Raw genomic sequence first — 20,736 nt, forward strand, 5'->3', positions numbered from 1 at the left:
GTTTCACTATGGGGACGGTGTTCTTGGGGTGATGGGATGTGTTGGATTTGCACCAGACATAGCGTTTTCCTTGGTGGCCGAAAAGTTACATTTTAGTCTCATTTGACCAGAGCACCTTCCTCCATACATTCGGGGAGTTGCCTACATGCCTTTTGGCAAACTCAAATCAGGTTTTCATATTTTTATCACTAAGTAATGGCTTTTTTCTGGCCATTCTTCCATAAAGCCCAGCTCTATGGAGTGTACGGCTTATTGTGGTCACATGCACAGATACACCAGTCTCTGCTGTGGAACTCTGCAGCTCCTTCAGGGTTACCTTTTGGTCTCTGTGCTGCCTCTTTGATTAATGCCCTCCTTGCCTGGTCTGTGAGTTTTGGTGGGCGGTCCTCTCTTGGCAGGTTTGTTGTGGTACGATGTTCTTTCCATTTGATAATGATAGATTTGATGGTGCTCCGGGGATCATCAAAGATTTGGATATTTTTTTATAACCTAACCCAACCCAGAATTGTCCCAGAAGTCCCTGACTTGTTTGGAGAGCTTCCTTGGTCTTCATGGTGTGATGCCTCTTGCTTAGTGGTGTTGCAGCCTCTGGGGCATTTCAGAAAAGGTGTGTTTCTCCTGACAGATCATGTGACACTTAGATTTCACACAGGTGGACTTCATTTCACTAATTATGTGACTTCTGAAGGTAATTGGTTGCACCAGAACTTTTGAGGGGCTTCATAGCAAAGGGGGTGATTACATATGCACATGCCAATTTTCACAATTTTATGTATAAAGATTCTTTTTTTTATATATACTTTTCTCATTTCACTTCGCCAAATCAGATTGTGTGCAGATTCATCACATAAAATTCAGGTTAAAATAAAAAAATAAACTGTAAGAAAAAAGGTAATAAGCCAAGGGGGTGAATACGTTTGCAAGGCACTGTGTGTGTGTGTGTGTGTGTGTGTGTGTGTATGTATATATATATATATATATATATATATATATGTATATATATATATATGTATATATATAACAGTTTCTTATATAGCACAGCATATTCTGTTGCGCTTTACAATTGTCAACATTATTAGAACAAAACTGGGTAATAACAGACAGATATATATTATTATATAGTATTAATCTACTATGTTGACAATAATTTAAATAAACAAAAACCATTGAATGAAAAGGTGTGTCCAAACTTTTGACTGGTACTGTGTTACACTTGAGGTCTGTGTGATCCAGAGTGTCTGTTCAGAACTATGCTACTTCAGTCTATCCCAGCGTGACACTGAGATCATGTTATATTATTGTATTTCGTTGGTTTATGACTGCCTTTGAATGAGGTCTTGAGAGAGGTTCAAACTGGAACCGAAACGTCGACCAGAATTAAATTCATCTATGCAAGTGTGATGTTTAATCATGAATAAATTTAACTAACGAGTTCAAGTGGCGAGTGCCTCCTTCCTCCGGTGGGAAATCTATGATTATTTAGGTCCTTGGAAGCACCCCGAAGACATCTCTTTGTGGATGAGAGTGCAGGACATTTTTTGGAGATATAGATAGATATAATAAATTTGTGTGTGTGTGGAGTGAGTAGTCTCTCTTTATTTGTAGACCCGGAGTGCCATCATTTGGTGTGTATGTATAAAATATATGTGTGTGTATATGAATGTATATACAGGTTGAGTCTCCCATATCCAAAATGCTTGGGTATTTTGGATAACGGAATATTCCGTATTTTGCATACCATATTCCGGAATATTTTTGCATACCATAATGAAATATCTTTGGAATAGGACCCAAATAATGCAGACAGAATGCATTTGTGTGTCATATACACCTTTATATACACACACAGCCTGCAGGTAATTTTATACAATATATTCAATAATTTTGTGGCTCAAACAAAGTTTGTGTACAGATATGAAATTCATTTATGTTTCATATACACCTTATACACACAGCCTGAAGGTTATTTAATACAATATTTTTAATTATTTGTGCCTGAGACAAAGTTGGTGTACATTGAACCATCAAAAATCAAAGGTTTCGTTATCTCAGCCATGGCAAAAAAAAATTGTACTTGGGAATATTTCGGAATCTTTGGATATGAGAGACTCAACCTGTGTGTGTGTGTGTGTGTGTGTGTGTGTGTGTGTGTGTGTGTGTGTATAGACCCCTCACTTTATAAAATTGGGGTCCTACTCCACTGTTTTTGGGTCCCATCACATATTATGGGGTTTAAGGGCAAGCAGCAGTTGGAGTAGAGCTGGGGGTAAGGAAGGGGTTAGTGACAGGCAGTACTAAGGGTAGGGAGGGGGTTAGGGTAGATAAACCCTCCGGCTTGCACATCCATAGCAGCTGACGTCCCATGTGACCCGCGCAGCCTCCTGGGAGTGAGACACTCGGAGGGCTGCAGATGGAGCTTCCATTGAGAGGGCCGGCGTCGCTGTGTGTTGTCACTAGTTCCACACTGCCAGAGCTATCAGCATTTGAAAGCCACTGGAACATTGTCAGCCACTTAGTTATACTGGGCCGTTCATACCTCAATTTACTGCTACAATAATTGCTTATTCTCAGCTACCAGATATATTGTTGTCAACTGGGCCTTTTTGAACTTGGTTTAACACGTTTCTACAGATGCATTGGAGTTTAGTTTTACACCCATCAGCTGAGAACTATTCGAGAACTTTACATTGAATCTGTTTGTTTATAATTACATCATTGATCTGTTATCTGTGCTCTATTTAGTATATGTTGTGCACATTTTTTATACTCCCAGGAGTTTTATTTATGCTGTTGCATGTTTACCTACACTCAGATATGAGATCTTAATAAAGGATATTTAATACTCCCCGATATGTGTTCATAGGCGCCGCCTACCTTTTCTGTGTGTACTTTTGCTATTGTTTGAAGTTTTGGCAATACTTCCTGTGGGTGTGCTGCAATTTACACAAAGAGGGGAGATTACAACAAACCTGTACTGGCACTTGGGTTATATCTTTAGATAACTGGGGCAGTGTTGGGGGCAAGGAGGAGGTTAGAAACAGGCAGTGCTGGGTTAAGGTGGGCGGTGCACACAGTTAACAGTCGGGGTAAATGGGAAATACATACAGCTACACAGTCTAGGGCTAGGGAAGGAATGCACAGTTACACTGTCAGGGAGGATAAACACTTTTACACAGTCCGGATTAGGGGGGGGGGGGGGGCTGCACACAGTTATGCTGGGTACACTGCAGTGTTCTCCCCAGAAATTTTTTCCAGCTGGGTGGCATCCAGGCTGCTCCCCCACTGGCTCTCAGTCAATAATTCCCATTATGCAGTGTCTCCTGTATTTGTGCCCTTTATACAATGCCCCCTGTAGTTTAACCCTTTATGCATTGCCCCCTGTAGTTTAGCTTTCCCCTTACGCAGTGCCCCCTGGCTGAAGTAGTGCCCCTTATGCAGTGCCCTCTATTCACCACCACAATGGCTTTGAAATGAAACAAACAAGATGTGCTTTAACTGCAGACTTTCAGATTTAAATTGAGGGTAATTACATCCAAATCAGGTGAACGGTGTAGGAATTACAACGGTTTCAATATGTGCCTCCCGCTTTTTAAGGGGCCAAAAGTAATGGGACTATCAGCTCAAAAGCTATTTCATGGACAGGTGTGGGCTATTCCCTCATTATTTCATTTTCAATTAAGCAGGTAAAAGGTCTGGAGTTGATTCTAGGTGTGACATTTGCATTTGGAATCAGTTGCTGTCGACTCTCAATATGAGATCCAAAGAGCTGTCACTATCAGTGAAGCAAGCCATCATTTGGCTGAAAAATCAAAACAAACCCATCAGAGAGATAGCAAAAACATTAGGTGTGGCCAAATCAACTATTTGGAACATTCTTAAAAAGAAAGAACGCATCGGAGAGCTCAGCAACACCAAAAGACTCGGAAGACCACGGAACACAACTGTGGTGGATGACACAAGAATTATTTCCCTGGTGAAGAAAAACCCCTTCACAACAGTTGGCCAAATCAAGAACACTCTCCAGGAGGTAGGTGTATATGTGTCAAAGTCAACAATCAAGAGAAGACTTCACAAGAGTGAATATAGAGGTTTTCACCACAAGATGTAAACCATTGGTGAGCCACAAAAGCAGGAAGACCAGATTAGAGTTTGCCAAACAACATCTAAAAAAGCCATTACAGTTCTGGAACAACATCCTATGGACAGATGAGACAAAGATCAACTTGTACCAGAGTGATGGGAAGAGAAGAGAAGCAAAGGAACTGCTCATGATCCAAAACATACCACCTCATCAGTGAAGCATGGTGGTGGTAGTGTAATGGCATGGGCATGTATGGCTGCCAATGGAACTGATTCCCTTGTATTTATTGATGATGTGACTGTTGACAAAAGCAGCAGAATGAATTCTGAAGTGTTTCGGGCAATATTATATGCTCATATTCCGTCAAATGCTTCAGAACTCATTGGACGCGCATCACAGTGCAGATGGGCAATGACCCGAGGCATACTGCATAAGCAACCAAGGAGTTTTTAAAGGCTAAATGTGGAATGTTATGCAATGGCCAAGTCCATACCCTCACCTGAATCCAATTGAGCATGCATTTCAATTGATGAAGACAAAACTGAAGGGAAAATGCCCCAAGAACAAGCAGGAACTGAAGACATTTGCAATAGAGGCCTGGCAGAGCATCACCAGGGATGAAACCCAGCGTCTGGTGATGTCTATGCGTTCAAGACTTTAGGCTGTAATTGCCTGCAAATGATTTGCAACAAAGTATTAAAAAGTGAAAGTTAGATTTAGGATTGTTTAGTTTGTCCCATTACCTTTGGCCCCTTAAAAATTGGGGGCACATATAGAAACAGTTGTAATTCCTACACCGTTCACCTGATTTGGATGTAATTACCCTCAAATTAAATCTGAAAGTCTGCAGTTAAAGCACATCTTGTTTGTTTCATTTCAAAGCCATTGTGGTGGTGAATAGAGGCCAAAATATGAAAATTCTGTCAATGTCCCAATATTTATGCACCTGCCTATATGTGTGTGTGTGTATATGTATATATGTATATATGTATATATGTATATATATAATATTATGGAAAATGTGTAGGGACAGCGCACAGTAATCGTTTTATCTCCTCAAACTTCAAGTTAGATATTGTGATTGTGTATTGGTGAATATGCTGTTTAAGTCACTGATCCTTAATTAAAAGGCGGCAGCAGTCTTCTGGGGGTCTGTTTGGCTTACAGATGGAGTAGTTCTGAAAAAGAAGTGTAAGAAGACATGCCCCTAATAATGTAGTATTTAAAAATGGTGATAATTCATGCTCATAGAAGTGATTGTGCGTACCAAAAAGAAAAACTTTTGAGCTTATCTGTAGATCCAGAAGGTGGGTAGTCTATATAAGGCAGGTTGAGTGGGATGTCATCTGCTTGATCACCTTCTAAGAAGCTAAAATGGGCTCATAGGAGAAAGAATGTATATAGTGTAGTATTTCCTTTCAATTAGTAGTAGTACAATTACATATAGAGGCTGCGTATCAGAAAATGCTAATTAGATAGCCTGTAGTTTGTCATCCACCACGTAACTTTTAGTGCCCTCTTTCCGTCCCTCTATGGAGCATATATGTTCAATATATGAGAGCTAAATATAAATAATCCCTCGTCAGTATATTTGAACATAGGGTTATTTTATTCAGTTACAAGGTATGGGGAGACATCACATGAAACAAACAAAAAATAAATAAATAAAAAATAAAGTTTTTGTGCTTTTCTTTAAAAGGGGGTACCACTCCTGAAGAAGTCCCAAAGGGATGAAACGCATTGAGGCCGTTTGACCCAGGCTCTCTGGTTTTTTTTGGATACATATCCATGAGGACTGGGTACCCCCTTTTAAAGATACGCTCCATAGAGGGACGGAAAGAGGGCACTAAAAGTTACGTGGTGGATGACAAACTACAGGCTATCTAATTAGCATTTTCTGGTACGCAGCCTCTATATGTAATTGTACTACTACTAATTGAAAGTAAATACTACACTATATACATTCTTTCTCTTGTGAGCCCATTTTAGCTTCTTAGAAGGTGATCAAGCAGATGACATCCAACTCAACCTGCCTTATATAGACCACCCACCTTCTGGATCTACAGATAAGCTCAAAAGTTTTTCTTTTTGGTACGCACAATCACTTCTATGAGCACGAATTATCACCATTTTTAAATACTACACTGTTAGGCGCATGTCTTCTTACACTTCTTTTTCATATATATATATATATATATATATATATATATATAAGAACTGCGGCACTCGGAGACTGATATTCAACAATATATATTAAATGGTGTTACAAAAAATCCAACGTTTCGGAGCTCTGTGGCCCTTTTGTCAAGGTGTAAACTTGTCGGCAGTGCATAGATCCATCATGTAATTAGAACAAACGCTCTTAGACTCTTAGCCTAGTTATCAGTGAGGTGTATATATGGATGTTATTGAAAATAGATATTTATTCAAACACAGGTGCATATATAAAAACAAAATAGACAATAAGTACAAGGTAAAAACAATAGGAGTTCAGAATGAGTTAGATGTAAATGCATATATAGTATAAAAACAAATTCATGCTTATCGCATGTTAGATTTGTAGAGGGTCATAATGTCAGAGGCATGCTGGATACCAATGCGCTTCATCTTGCGGTAGACTTCTTTAAGGTGTGTGTATGATGACGTTTCAGTCCACAGAGGGACCTTTTATCAAGACCCACAACCTACCACATATATATATATAGTGCAATGGTTTTAGGCAGGTGTGGAAAAAATGCTGCACAGTAAGGATGCTTTCAAAATTAGTGTTAATAGTTAATTTTTATCAATTACCGAAATGAATGAGCAGAAGAGAAATCTAAATTAAATCTGGGCCTGGGTGCCCTCCCCCGGTAGGAGCAGGTCTCACCGTATACTAGATGGAAATATAGGCGGCACTCACAGAACTTTCAATTAGAGTATATTCACCAACAGGTCATCTTTATTCCAACAGTTCAGTTATCCCCAATTGGAGATTGTCCTCTGGGACCATACCAAACACATAATGAATAACAAACATTAAGTACTCACCCAGGTGCCGAACACCGGAACACTGACGCCGGGGGAAGAGATGACTTCACAGAACTGCGATGCAGCATCAGCAGCACTCCCTCCTCCAGCCGCGTCCCGTTACCATAGTGACATGCCCCTACACCAAATATAGAAAATAAAACATAAGACAAAACCTACACTATAACTATTACAAAACATATTCGCTATAACTTTAAAAACTCTTATCAATCCAACAGGATAAGTACAGCAAAAACTGCATACACTTCATCAATACTGCAAATCATCAATATTTACTAAAGTAAAGCAATCTTTGTGCATTATTATTAACAAAATGTACTAAACATCATGCTCAAGGAACTGGACCCTAATGATCAAGTAGGAAAAACTTACAACAAGCAGACTTACAAAAAGCAGGATAATACAAAATTTTCATTAAGACATAAAGGAGCCACACAGTTCATCTAGTGTATCCATCTGGCCTCCAGCTGTAATAAGGCCCTCTCTTTATTACCCCCATCTCACAGATAGGAGAGCTTGATCTATAGTCTTATAACTTTGGTGAGTACTTGATGTTTGTTATTCATTATGTGTTTGATATAGATTATAAATATATATATATATATATATATATATATATATATATATATATATAATATGCGCGGATAAGTCCAATTTCGGTATGCAATCGGGAAGCCGACTGCCTAAATGCCGGCTTCCCGACTGTCATATCCCGGCAAGGGTGAAATGCCGGGCGTGTAGATGTAGACGCCCGCATTTCCCCGACGCCGGGAGACCGATCGTAGTGATGCCGGGCGCCGCGAGCAGACAGCCACGGGGGGGGGGGTTAGGTTTAGGGCTCCCGGGGGGGACTTAGGGTTAGGCAGCGGGGAAGGGGGTGGTTAGGGTTAGGCACTTGGGAAGGAAGTTAGGGTTAGGCACCCCTAAGGAGGGTTAGGGGAGTTAGGTTAGTAGATACTCACCTATCCACGATCGGGATTTCCAGCGCTGTTGGGCTTCCGCTGCTTCGAACTCTGCTCATGTCGGGCTGCCGCTAACGGGAATCGGCCGGCGGTATTTCATACCCATTCCCCAATTTCACTTCTAAATCTTATGTTTTTGTACCATCAAAAGCTCAAACGCACTCCTCACAATTATGTGGGTGTCGGCTCAATCAATGGGGTAGTGGTGGTGGCAATCCACCGATTTTTCAATAAAATATATATTTAATTAGTTAATTTAGCAAGATAAAAACAGTATGTAAGGGCATATTATTATATCTACAGACTAAAGTACAATAACATAGAGGAACAAATTAATAACATAAAAAGCATAAAAAAGGGGTTACATAGGACAAAGATGGATCAAAAGCTTATCTTAGATAGGATGTTCAAAAAGATCATGAAAGTAAGTGGATTGAGCTACCCAACGTGTTTTGTCTGCTTCAGGACTTCAATCAAAGGGATGTAGCCCTAGTGGGGTGTTCTAACTTAAAAACTCCACTAATAGGAACAAATTGGTGCCAATTAGCCCTCATTATGATATAATTTCCTGTGTGCACATCCTTTACTCCTTAGTATTGGTGAGAAATTACTAAAAAAGCAGGGTCTATCTAGGGGCTTATATGTTAGATTCAAACCGCTGTTATTTACTTGTGTAATTCACCAGAGAAATACTATTTTACCTTCGACATATTGCAGATCAGGGGTCATTTCCACCATGCACTAAGGTGCTATGAGGTCCTTCACTTCAGCCCTCACTGTAGATGTGTCAAGTTTCCACTGTCCATAGCAGGCTTGCATCACTTCTGCTTGGGATTGATGTTCATGTCTCCGCGTTTTTTTCTCATCTGACTTTACTTCCGCCATCTTCACTAGATATATATATATTTATAATATATGTGTGTGTATATTTACACTATATGGACAATAGTATTCGGACGACTGACCATTTCACCAACAGGTACTGTATTGACATTGTATTCAAACACATATACTTTTAATATGGAGTTGTTCCCCTTTTGCAGCTATAACTGCATCCACTCTTCTTGGAAGGCTTTGGAGTGTTTCTGTGGGAATTTGTGTCCATTCATTATATAGAGCATTTATGAGGTCAGGCACTGATGTTGGACGACAAGGCCTGTCCTAATGAGTGCCTGCGCTACTGCTCCAACTATCCCCACTGGTGCCGCAATACCGGTGAGTGGTCCAGTGATTACTGTGGGCACCAGTGGGGCTCAGTTAGCTGCTCCACTGGAAGACCCAGGGCTGCAGAAGGACAAATGGGGAAGACAGGCAAGGCGATTCCACGCAGTCCTTACCTCCCGGTTGTGGAGACCAGCTGCAGGACGCTGTAGTGGGGTGTCTGGGTCGTCCGTACCCCCACTACACCACCGGGGCATTTTAAGTCTGGCGTAGGGGTCCGTTGTAAGGCCAGCGGCACCTGGCAGTTAATGTAGCAGTGGGGAGCTAAGCTCTCCCCCGACAGGTCCTCCCCCAGCCCAGAGCGCGATCCCTCACAAGAGGTATTCTACCTCTGAGCTGCTCCTCCTCACCCTCCTCCCTATATGAGATGCTCCTCAGCCATTATTTAGGGCTTTGCTGAAGCTACAGGTTTTAGGAGATTCGGGTCCAGTCTCCCTGTATACCTCTCCCCGGGGCCAGGTTATACAGCGCTCAGTACTACCAGCCTATTAAGGCTTGAGTAGTTGATTCAGTGCCCATTGCAAGTATATTTATTTAAAAGCATTGTATGTGACTTGTGCTACCTCTACTGTTGTGATATAATGCCTTCCCATATCCGGGAAGCGGTCTCTTATTTGGGAGAAGCTGTAATCGTTCACCGGGTCCTTTGGCTACGATCCTAGAAAGCGGATATGGAATCCAAGAAGGCCCTTGAATCCATACCTTTCTCTGGAAACATACTGTTCGGCGCAGAGTTGGATAAAATAGTGGCTTCCGTGGCAGCCTCAAGATCTGCCTTTCTGCCATCAGCAGCTGCCTTTAAGCCTAGGCCGTCCTCCTTTTGGTCCTTTCCAGGCAGCCTTGTTTTCACAAGACCGCTAAGCCATGATCCAAGCAAACTTGGGGCTGTATTCAATTAGACACAAAAAGCCATTTTTGGCAAAAAAGTTTCGCTGGTGAATTCATTTTGCCAGGCAAATACTTTTCCCTGTATTTATTTGTGGCGACTTTTCGCCGGTGCGGAAAGTCAATGCATTGGCATAGGCGAAAAAATGTTGCCTATGAAACCAGGTGGCAAAAAGTGCAGAATTGCGGTTTTGGGGTGCAAAGGTGGGTAAACCACCCTTCACCCTTGGGACAGTCCCCCAGAGCTAAACTGTGTAACAAAAAAATAAAATAAAAATGTATTATTATTATAATTACTTTGAAAAAGGGGGCAAAAAAGACCAAAGTTGGGGGAGAAACATAAAAACTAGTGAAATAGACTCCAGGGGGTCCCCAAGTATGCACCAGGTGTTTTTAAGATTTCAGGTGCTTGCGGCAGGTGGATTTTTAACGTTTTTTAAAACTTCACTTTGGCAACTTTAAAATATGCTAGCACCCAATTTCATGTACCCCAAATTTACTGGAAGTAGTTATTTTGATGAAAAAATATTGCTTAATTCCATTGTTCACCACTTATGCAAAGACGCTAATAGCAAGCAATTGAGAAAGCTTAAGTACCCAGATTAGCTTTATTAGGGGCATTAGTACATCCCTATAGTGATCCCCTATATTAGTGCAGCTTTTCGGGTTGTACAGGCTGTTTTCCCCATTTTTTACAGTACTTTTCGCTATCTCCGAATTCGCCGGATGCCGTTTTCGCCGATTTCTAATTAAATACGGGGATAAGGGGGAACGCGCGCAATACTTTCCACATGGAAAACCAGTGATGACTGAGAAAACCTCCGACTTTTCGCACCTAATTGAATATGCCTCTTGGTCTGCCAGACGTCCAGCTTCCAAGTCTGACGACAAACCCTGCTGACTTCTTCGATTTGCCAATTCCTAATGTCACACAACAATGGACGTCTTGGTCTGAGAAGTGGTCTCTCAGAGGTACGCCCTCACCTTTCTGAGGCGTTCTCACTAGCAATTCTTTTGTACAGGTCCCCCATCAGACTCCATCAAGGCCCTGGCCCTCCATGAAGCCATTCACTCCCTGCTGCATTCAGGTGTGATGATACCGGTTCCTTTGGCTCTTCAAGGAACTGGTTTTTATTCCACTCTTTTCTTCTTTCAGAAGCCCTGTGGGTCTGATCGGCCTATTCTGAACCTCAAATCCCTCAATAAATGTATCCAAGTGCCCAAATTCCACATGGAAACTCTACGATCAATTGTCCCGGGAATTGCTGTGTTCATTCCCGGAGTCCTCACCCGGGAATTTGACTTCCTAAGCCGTCTGGATGTACACGCCGGTGAATGGGCTCTCCACCTGGATATCTTTCAACTCCTGGTGACAAATGGGGTGAAGCGGACGTAGACCTCATGACCTCACGTCATAACCTCAAGGTACGGGTCCAGGACCAGAGACCCCTCAGCCGCCTTTGTGGATACTCTGGCAGTGCTGTGGGATTTCAATCTCACATACCTCTTTCCTACGATCTCCCTCCCCCCCCCCCCCCCCTGAGGGTTCTAACAGCTCCAGCCTGGCCCAGGCACCATTTGATTCACCAACCTACGGAGTCTCTCTATAGACTCTCCTTTCCCACTTCCTCTATGGCCGGATATACAAGTACAGGGCCATTGCCAGCACCCCTGATCAACCTCGTCTGTATTTGACGGTGTGGCTTTTGAGTCATCCCTCTTAAAAGCCAAGGGTTTCTCTCGCTCTGTGTTCCAGACGATGCTCAGCCCGCATCTGTTAGAGTTGACACTTTCATTGGTGCTCGCCCAGAGACTATGATCCTAGGATTTTTAGGGTTTCCCGGGTGCTTGCATTTCTCCAGGCTGGTTTAGACCTCGGCGCCGTCTGGTCTCCCTTAGAGTTCAGGTTTCTGCTCTGTCTTGTCTGGTTCCAGCGAAATATCCTCTCCCCTGCCTGATGTTAGAACATTCCTTTAAGGTGTTCGCCACCTTCTACCTCCTTTTTGTCCCTCCGGTAGCCCTGTGGGATTTGTCCTTGGTTCTCTGGGCTTTACAGGCTCCGCTGTTTAAACCTCTAGACTCAGACCTCAAATGACTGACGGCAAAGACTGTCTTCCTCCTCGCTATATCTTCTGCCCGCAGGGTATTTGACTTAGCAGCGCTCTCCTGTCGCATAGCTGTCCTCCGAACCCGGGCTGATTACCATCCTAAAGTGGTATCCCAATTCCATTCTTCCTTCCAGTCTTTGGACCTCTCTGCGGGTGAGGCCTCCCTGGATATGGTTTGTGCTCTTCGGATGTATACGTGGATCGTACCAACTCCTTTAGGAAATCGGATTCTCTTTGTGTTGTACGGCTTTCACAAATGGGGCTGGCCAGGTAACAAACAGACTCTGGCACGATGGCTCCGCATGACAATCTCTCAGGCTTACACGCAAGCTGATCTTCCTGTTCCAAACACGATCACACCACATTCTACTCGGTGTGTGGGACCTTCGACGTGGCGCCTCTGCTGAACAATTGTGTAAGGCAGCCACATGGTCTTCTTTTCTTTTGGCTATAGCGTCAGCCAGAAGAGTGTCTGATTTTAGGGGCTCTCCCCATTTCTTATTTTCCACCAGGACAGGGCAGTACTTCGGACACGCCCAGGGTTCCTTCCAAAAGTTGTTACTAGTTTCCACATTAATGAGGAAATTGTAGTCCCGGCTTTCAATCACCAGACCTCTCGGCAGGTGAGGCCTTCTTGGATGTGGTCTGTGCCGTCAAAATATATGTGGACCGTACAAGTTCCCTTCGGAAATCAGACTCCTTATTTGTGCTCTTTGGATTTCACAAGAAAGAATGGCCAGCCAATAAACAAACCTTGGCTAGTTGGCTTCGTATGTCTATCTCCGAGGCCTACATGCAGGCAGGCCTTCCTGTTCCGGCTTCTGTTAATGCTCATTCCACCTGGTCTGTGTGTCCCTCATGGGCAGCTCGCCGTGGCGCCTCGGCTGTTCAGCTGTGTAAGGCGGCCACGTGATCTTCTGTCCAGATCTTTCTAAGGTTCTATGCCTTTGATACCTTTGCCTCTCAGGATGCTTCCTTTGGGCGCCTGATTCATCTTTCTGCTCAGGAGCTTCCCCACCCTTAGGGGAAACTGCTTTAAGACATCCCCATGGTATCCCTATGGATCCATATGGACCCTGAAGAAGAAAATAAGAGTTAAAGTAGACTTACCTTTTGTTAACTCTTAGGTCCATAGAGTCCACAGTGCGCCCACCCTGGCGCACCTGGCTTCATTGAGTATTTTCTTCTTGGTCACTGATTCCCTCATCTTCTGTGAGAGTGTTTCCCATGTGTAATGTTCTTCCTTCTCCACGCTCCTGCCTTGGGTTTCTTTACAAAACTGCCTTTGGCTGGGGGCGGGGTATATGTGGAGGAAGACCGGTGCATCCTGGGAGCTAAAGCTTTTTACTATTTGGTGCCCGGTTAGCCCCAGCCACATACATCCCATGCCCATGGACCTCGAAGAAAAAGAGTTAACAAAGGTAAATCTACCATAACTCTTATTTTATAGTCCTTGCTTTGTCCACTGGGGCAGAGTCATGTTGGAATAGGAAAGGGCCAAAATGTCTTGGTATGCTGAAGCATTAAGCTTGCCCTTCACTAGAGATAAGGAGCCTAGCCCAAACCCTGAAAAACAGCCCCATACCATTATCCCTCCTTCACCAAACTTCACAGTTGGCACAATGCAGTCAGACAGGTAACGTCCTCCTGGTGTGTGTATATATGAATGTGTGTGTGTATGTGTGTGTGTGTGTGTGTGTGTGTGTATGTATGTATATATATATATATATATATATATATATATAAAAAATATACACTGTTCCTGCAGCGTGAACAGGTGGGAAGCAATCGGGAAGCCGACTGCCTAAATACCGGCAGCCGGCTTCCCGACTGTCATATCCCGGCAAGGGTGAAATGCCGGGCGTCTACATGCAGACGCCCGCATTTCCCCGACGCCGGGAGACCGGCGCCCGGCATCCCGATCGTAGTGATACCGGGCGCCGCGAGCGGAAAGGCGCTGGGGGGAGGCGGTATTTCATACCCATTCCAAACAGATATGTGCATGGCATCTATTCACCCGGCGATGATTATTTCACTGCAACTTTCCCCCCCACTGGACACTGAGACTCTCTGGTGGGAGTTGCACCCGGCTGGCTGTTTCAGTAGGGCACTGCCATAAGGCAGGGCACCTTTTTAGTGGTTTAAAATCAGGCAGGGCGCTGCTTTCTGTTGAAACAACCTTGCGGGAACACTAACTTAATTTGTCTTCGCTCACAAGACGACTTAATTCTGATGTGATTGGTTATCATAGGTTACAACACGTTGATGATATCATTGCCTCAAGTTTTTTGCCAATTCAGTTGAAATCCTTCAAACACAGTTATTGATGCATTATCACTTCACTGTCAACAAACTCGCTTTGTGTATCACAGTCGCTCTCTTATTCTGGTGAGCATAGCATTTTGTGCAACTTTGCACTCCCCATTTTACAGTGCTGTGGAAAATATCATAAATAAGGAGGCTACTACTGTCATGCAAGTATGAAAGAATCTGCTTGTCAGTGTTCATTTTACAAAGTCCTGTCTGAAAGAACGGTGAACTGTCTGAGCGAATTCTTCCCCCCCGGTTTGTACACTGGGATGTCTCTTAGCTGTGATTTCTGTGCCATTCATAGCCTCTTTGGCATGGGATGTTTATCCAGTGCTTCAACAGCAAGGCTCTGTTTACTGCTCATCATTTTCTCAAGCGCACCACTGAGATGGGAAGGCTAGTGAAATTTGGTTGCAGTGTAATGGGGTCTTCGTTGAGCATTCACAGTGCTCGCAATCCATGCAAAGGGCTACGGCTGAGTAGAGGTGCAAGAGAGGTGACTAGTGTTCAGTGTACCCTGATGTTTTGTGTGAGCACCACTCATTGTTACACAATATAGATTTGTTCTTCCAATATGCATTCTCCATGCTTTATTAGTTGTCGTTGGTTGGGTATATGTGGGGTTCTTTTATTATTTTGTTATGATTGTTTTTGTCATGAAATTGTTGTTTGTTTTGCTGACAAATACAGTTTTCATTACATCAGTCTTGTTCATATTACTAATTATTTGTTTTGAGTATGGATTTTCTTTTAGATTGTAGTATTAATTTCACCACAAAAATAATTTTAATACTCAGGTAAACTCCAGGTTATCAGGATCTCACCTTGTTTTCCATATTTTTGCTACTGCTATTTTTATATGCTCCCAGCTTGTAGTGGCATTTTACTATTACTACATACCACTATATTTACGGGCTTACAATGTGTCAGCCTGTCAATTATGGTACTGTCGTTGTTTATGCTATCTGTTAATATAAAATTAAAGCTCTTCACACAAACCCAGGGAGTTGCAGAACATCTTTCCTTTTTATGGTTTCCAGTTGTTGCAGAAAAAAGAAAACAAACTACATTACTATTCTGTTTTTGTGCCAATGTGTCATGTATATTGATTGCTTTTTACTTTCTGTCTTCGGGGGATTTCACTTTTATGTTTATAGCAGTTTAATTCTTTTTCCATAACAGAGGTTTGTGCAGTGTCGTACGTGCTATGTGGCTGTGAGCTCAGTTTCTCCTCACTATATTCACAACTCCTTCCACTGAGTCTTGCAGACAAATAGCCCATGACATCCTTGCAATGACCAGCTCTCTGCTTTGTGACATTTCTGAGACACACAGGTTCAGTAGAATAGAGCCACTTTACTGTGGAGGTCAACAATTAGGTCCTCTGCACTGAGTGAACTTGCAAAATCCAACAAACATGGTCTTATTCCCCTTCTGTATAGTTTGAAATGAATGGGAGCATTCAGGAAAAATGAACAGGCTGCAGTCTACTCGCATAATAAAACATGAAGGCTTCTTGTCTGTTATGTCCAGTCACTGAGCTGTGCACAGGGAAGAATGAGCGTCTTATGCGGCCCATACACGGTGCGATTTTTTTTTTTTGCACGATGAGGACTATTTCGATGAATCGTAACGATCAATAGTGCACATCGTGTGTTGTTTGTGTGTTTACGATGCCGTTGTACGTCCCAGCAGTTGTATAGCTAGATCGTAGATCTTACTGCAAAACCGTAAGATTACGATCTATTGTGTACAATGTGATACACTTGTATGCATCTTATCGTATGATCGTAACAATCAATCGTACACCATTTGACCACATCGTATGGAGAATTTCAAGGGCAATGGTACAACACATCTTACCAACTTACAATCGCACCGTGTATCGCTGGCTTAAGTGCAAATATCTGTAATTATTTCAAATGTACCAATGTATCGGGGTGCTCATGATTGGGGGTAATATTTTCTTTAGGCTACAATCAGTCTCTGGGGAGTACAAACATTAAGGGATGTGAAATATACACCTTTTTCCCTTTACCATACCATTCAGGCTAGGACCTTATTTGTCTTACAGTCCCAAATATACAGCACCGTAAGGGTAGAGTATAACAATGTTGAGTCTGCATACATGTTGCTGAGCCCATCCTGAGAGTCACTATACTTAATGCATAGCTCTTATTGTTACAAGCTAGTAGTCATAGTTTTGCTGTAGGCACGTCATTTCTTTGCAATTAACATTTTTATATCTTTAATAATTTTTATTACTAAAGAAGCACTATCAAATTCATAGCTAGCAAGTAATGTGTTTGTTGTATTGCGCTCAGTACTTTGTATGAGTAAGTATGTAATAATCTTTGCTGTTTATGCACATGCGGATTATAATAAGTATATTCTGCTTGATAATGCAGGTGCTACAAAATATTTTAGAAACTGAAAATGAATACTCCAAGGAGATCCATAATCTGTTGTCCAATTATCTACGTCATTTACAAACCAGCGAAAAGTAAGATTCCTTTACCCTGTATCTCTCTTTTGTCTTTCATTTATGTTTCATTTATACTTCAAACCTTTTAGGCCTGCACTTGTATAACAAGCTACATACATCATATTTTTCTCACAGCTCTTTTGTGCTACAATAAAATGGCACATGCATCTTTTCACGTGCTTACTGGCAATAATTATGCATTTTTAGGCAATGTGTGGCTCTAAAATCTTACAATGAATTTACTTTTTCTGATTCAGATCCACATTGGAAATTACTTGTAAGTTTTATGTAAGGAAATTGTAACCTTGTCTACTATATAACAAGCTTCTGTGTTAGTCTAGCACAGGTGCAGTGAGAGCTGAGGGACAGATGAGAAAGAGACAGACTGGGCCAGTAGGGACAGCAATGAGAGACCAATTGGGAGGGGAGGATGCAGTGATGAGAGAGACTGTTCCCTTCTGTCAGCACCCTGTGCTGTGGAGGAACAGAGATGTGAGGGAAGTGGGTGGGGGACAGAGATGACCAAGATGGGCTGTAAGGAGAAAGATGACAGTGAGGAGGAGGAGCGATGAAAAAGAGACTGACTGGGCTACTGCAAATTTATGCCACTGAGGTGCCTATCTGCTGCGGCTTTAATGCGCAGTGGTGGACATAAAAATTGCACCATCGATCAGACATCGGCCACACTATTGTACTTTATTGTGCCTATGGTTGCTCAAAAAGTCTGACAACATTTGGCTGCAGATGCCAGTGGAACTGCATCTTTTGATGCATTACCTTACACTGGCACGTCCCTGTCACTGCCCAGGAACGCCTATCATAATTACTTGGATTTTCATGCAGTGTTGATCTGCGCGCCCCCCCCCTAACTGTAACCATCAGGATGCATGTTCTACATCGGTTCACATCTGAATCAGGCGCATAGTGATTATTTTAGGGCAACACACAGAGCGATATCAGATCACTCGTCCATTCCTTCCTATGACACCACAGAGTGTGGTCCAGTATTAGCATGTGTGCAGTTATTAATATAAAGCAGCACTTCACCAGCTCCAGTTGTAGCACTGTACATATTGTTCTTCCTGTGACTTGCAGAGATGCTCATTGTACTCCTGCTCACATCGCAAGCTCTATTACATATGTATTTTGGTTGTTTTCTTTGTAAACTTTTTTTTATTTATTTAGGTTAAATCCTACAAGTACAGCGTATTTAATGGGAAACCTGGAGGAGATTTGTGCTTTCCAGCAAATGTTGGTACAGTCATTGGAGGAATGTTCAAAGTAAGTTCATCTATCTCATTTGGTGACTTGCATATGCTGTTGTCATCTGAGTTTATCTCATAGCTATCGTATATGTCTGTGTTCTTTTAGCTTTTCAGTGTTTTATGCTTTTCCTTTTGTGATTTAACTGTACTGCATCGACTTGTTTGCATGATTGAGTTGTGACGTTGTTGAAGTCTATACGATATATGTAATTGCAATTCAAAATGGTTATCTCCTTTTGGAAACCCATCTTTGTAGCATATGGAACCAGTGGCGTAACTAGGGTATTTGGAGCACAGGGCAAATTTAAAAAATGTATCCCCCGCACTCCTATGTGTGTGCGGTGAAAAATGGGCATGGTCACTTAAAAATGGGGCGTGTCAACATGACACACACCCCTTTATCGTCACTCTGAACATTCCTTTCCATATGCAGCTTAACACCAGTAGTGCCCCTTATATAGTACCCCAAGTATGCAATGTCCCCAGTTGTGGTCCCTCTTATGTGTAGTGCCCCTTATACAGTACCTCCAGTAGTTGTCCCCCTTATGCAACTCCCCATTAGTTCCCCTTATTCAGTGCCCCCAGTAGTGGTCCCCCTTATACAGTGCCCCATGTAGTGGTTCCCCCTATGAAGTGCCCCCAGTAGTGGTCCCCCTTATGCAGTGCCCCTTATATAGTGCCCTCAGTAGCAGTCCCCCCAGTAGTGGTACCCCCTATGCAATGCCCATTATATAGTGCCCCCAGCAGTAGTCCCCTCCCCCTCATGCAGTGACCCCAGTAGTGGTCCCCCTTATGCAGGCCCCCAGCAGTGATCCCCCCCTTATACAGTGCCCCCTGTAGTGGTCCTCCCTATTTAGTGCCCCCAATAGTGGTCCCCTAGTGGTAAGACCCTTATATAGTGCCCCCAGTAGTAGTTCCCCCCCCACCCCCAGTAGTAGTCCCCGGTAGAGGTTCCCCCTCCTGATGCAGTGCCCCCAGTAGTAGCCCCCCCCATTAATGGTGCCCCCAGTAGTAGCCCCCCCTCATAGTGCAGACACACAAGTTACAAAAAAAAATTAAAAAAATATACACTTACCTGAATCCATGCTCCGGCTCCCGCCGCCGCCGCACGTCAGTACTCCCGAGTTGGCGCACTCTGCATTATGACATCTCTCCCATTACCCACTGCAAGCGCCGGAAGGCGGAGCTCATGAGTGAGCTCCAGCCCGGCTCTTGCAGTGGGCGCTGCAGCAGTCAATGAGAGTCTGTCTGACTCATTGGCTGCTGGTTAGCACACACATCGCTGCCGCGCGGCAGTGATGTGTGTGTAGTAGCAGCAGCAGCCAGTGAGAGTCTGTCAGACTCTCATTGGCTGCTGGTAAACACACACATCGCTGGTGGCAATGTGTGTTAAACTGCACAGCCTGAGCCCGTCTCCCACCCTTCTCCTGGCGCTATTGGGTAAGGGCTCAGGGGGAGGGAAGAGGCTCGGCTGTGCAGCACAGGACCGGCACTGGGCGCAGGGAAGCCTAGCACCGGTCCTGTGTAAATGTGTAGCGCTGACCGCACACAGGGCCTGATTCAGAGCCGAACGCTCTGACCAGAGCGCTCGCTCTGAATCAGGGCCCTCCTCCATGAAAATGGAGCGTCCTCCTGGATGCTCGCATAGGTGTGGGTGACCACCCACAGCTTATGCGAGCGTCCATGATGATGGTCGCGATGGTCTTGACCATCGGGCTTGCGACAGAGACCCTGCGGTAGGGTCTCGCTGCCGCAAGCCCGGGAGTGATTTTGGCTCTATCAGAGCCAAAATCACTCCCACTGACATCACTAGTGATATCAGTGGGGCAGGCTTCAGACGGTAGGCGTTCCCATGGGAACGCCTCCGTCTGGCAGCCACGCCCCCGGCACGCCCACCAAAGGGGGCGTGCTGTCAATCAACATCGACAGCACGCCCCCTTTGGTGCGAGACCCGGAGCGACGGAGAGCCCGTCGCTATCCGGGCCTCGCACATGCGCACGACGGAGCTCCCTCCGTTGTGCGCATGCGCAGTGGGGCAACATCGACCCGCTTGCGAGCGTGCTGCGCTCGCGAGCGGGTCTGAATGACCCCCACACTGCGGTCAGCGCTACACTGCCTAACTAGGACGGGCCGGTCCGTGGCCGGCGGCGCTCCCCGCGCCGTTGGTTCTTCGGCGACCAGGACACGCGCCCTGCTCGACCCCCCCCCCCCCACCCTTAGTTACACCACTGTATGGAGCTACCCCTCTGAAATATTCCTCAGTTATCACTAGCTGGGAGAAGATTACATTTGAAATCTGCTCAGTTTTGCTTCAGAATTGCAGATATATAGGGCCGGGGTATTCAATGTTCAGCCTTCCAGCTGCTGTGGAACTATACATCCCAGCATT

The 20,736-nt window shown here is 43.9% G+C and overlaps 1 protein-coding gene across 3 annotated transcripts in view; it reads left to right on the forward strand.

The window, feature by feature from the left end:
* The window catches only part of ARHGEF7 (Rho guanine nucleotide exchange factor 7), a 170,823-nt gene that overhangs the window by 85,760 nt on the left and 64,327 nt on the right, over positions 1-20,736 (forward strand). For all 3 annotated transcript variants that reach the window (XM_088458453.1, XM_088458462.1, XM_088458469.1), the window contains exons 7-8: positions 17,006-17,100; positions 18,268-18,363. In XM_088458453.1, the coding sequence (XP_088314579.1) occupies positions 17,006-17,100; positions 18,268-18,363 (191 nt within the window). The remainder of the gene's footprint in view (positions 1-17,005; positions 17,101-18,267; positions 18,364-20,736) is intronic.

The sequence above is a fragment of the Taudactylus pleione genome, unplaced genomic scaffold, assembly GCF_031769625.1.
Source record: "Taudactylus pleione unplaced genomic scaffold, aTauple2 ptg000041l, whole genome shotgun sequence".
Lineage (NCBI taxonomy): Eukaryota > Metazoa > Chordata > Amphibia > Anura > Myobatrachidae > Taudactylus > Taudactylus pleione.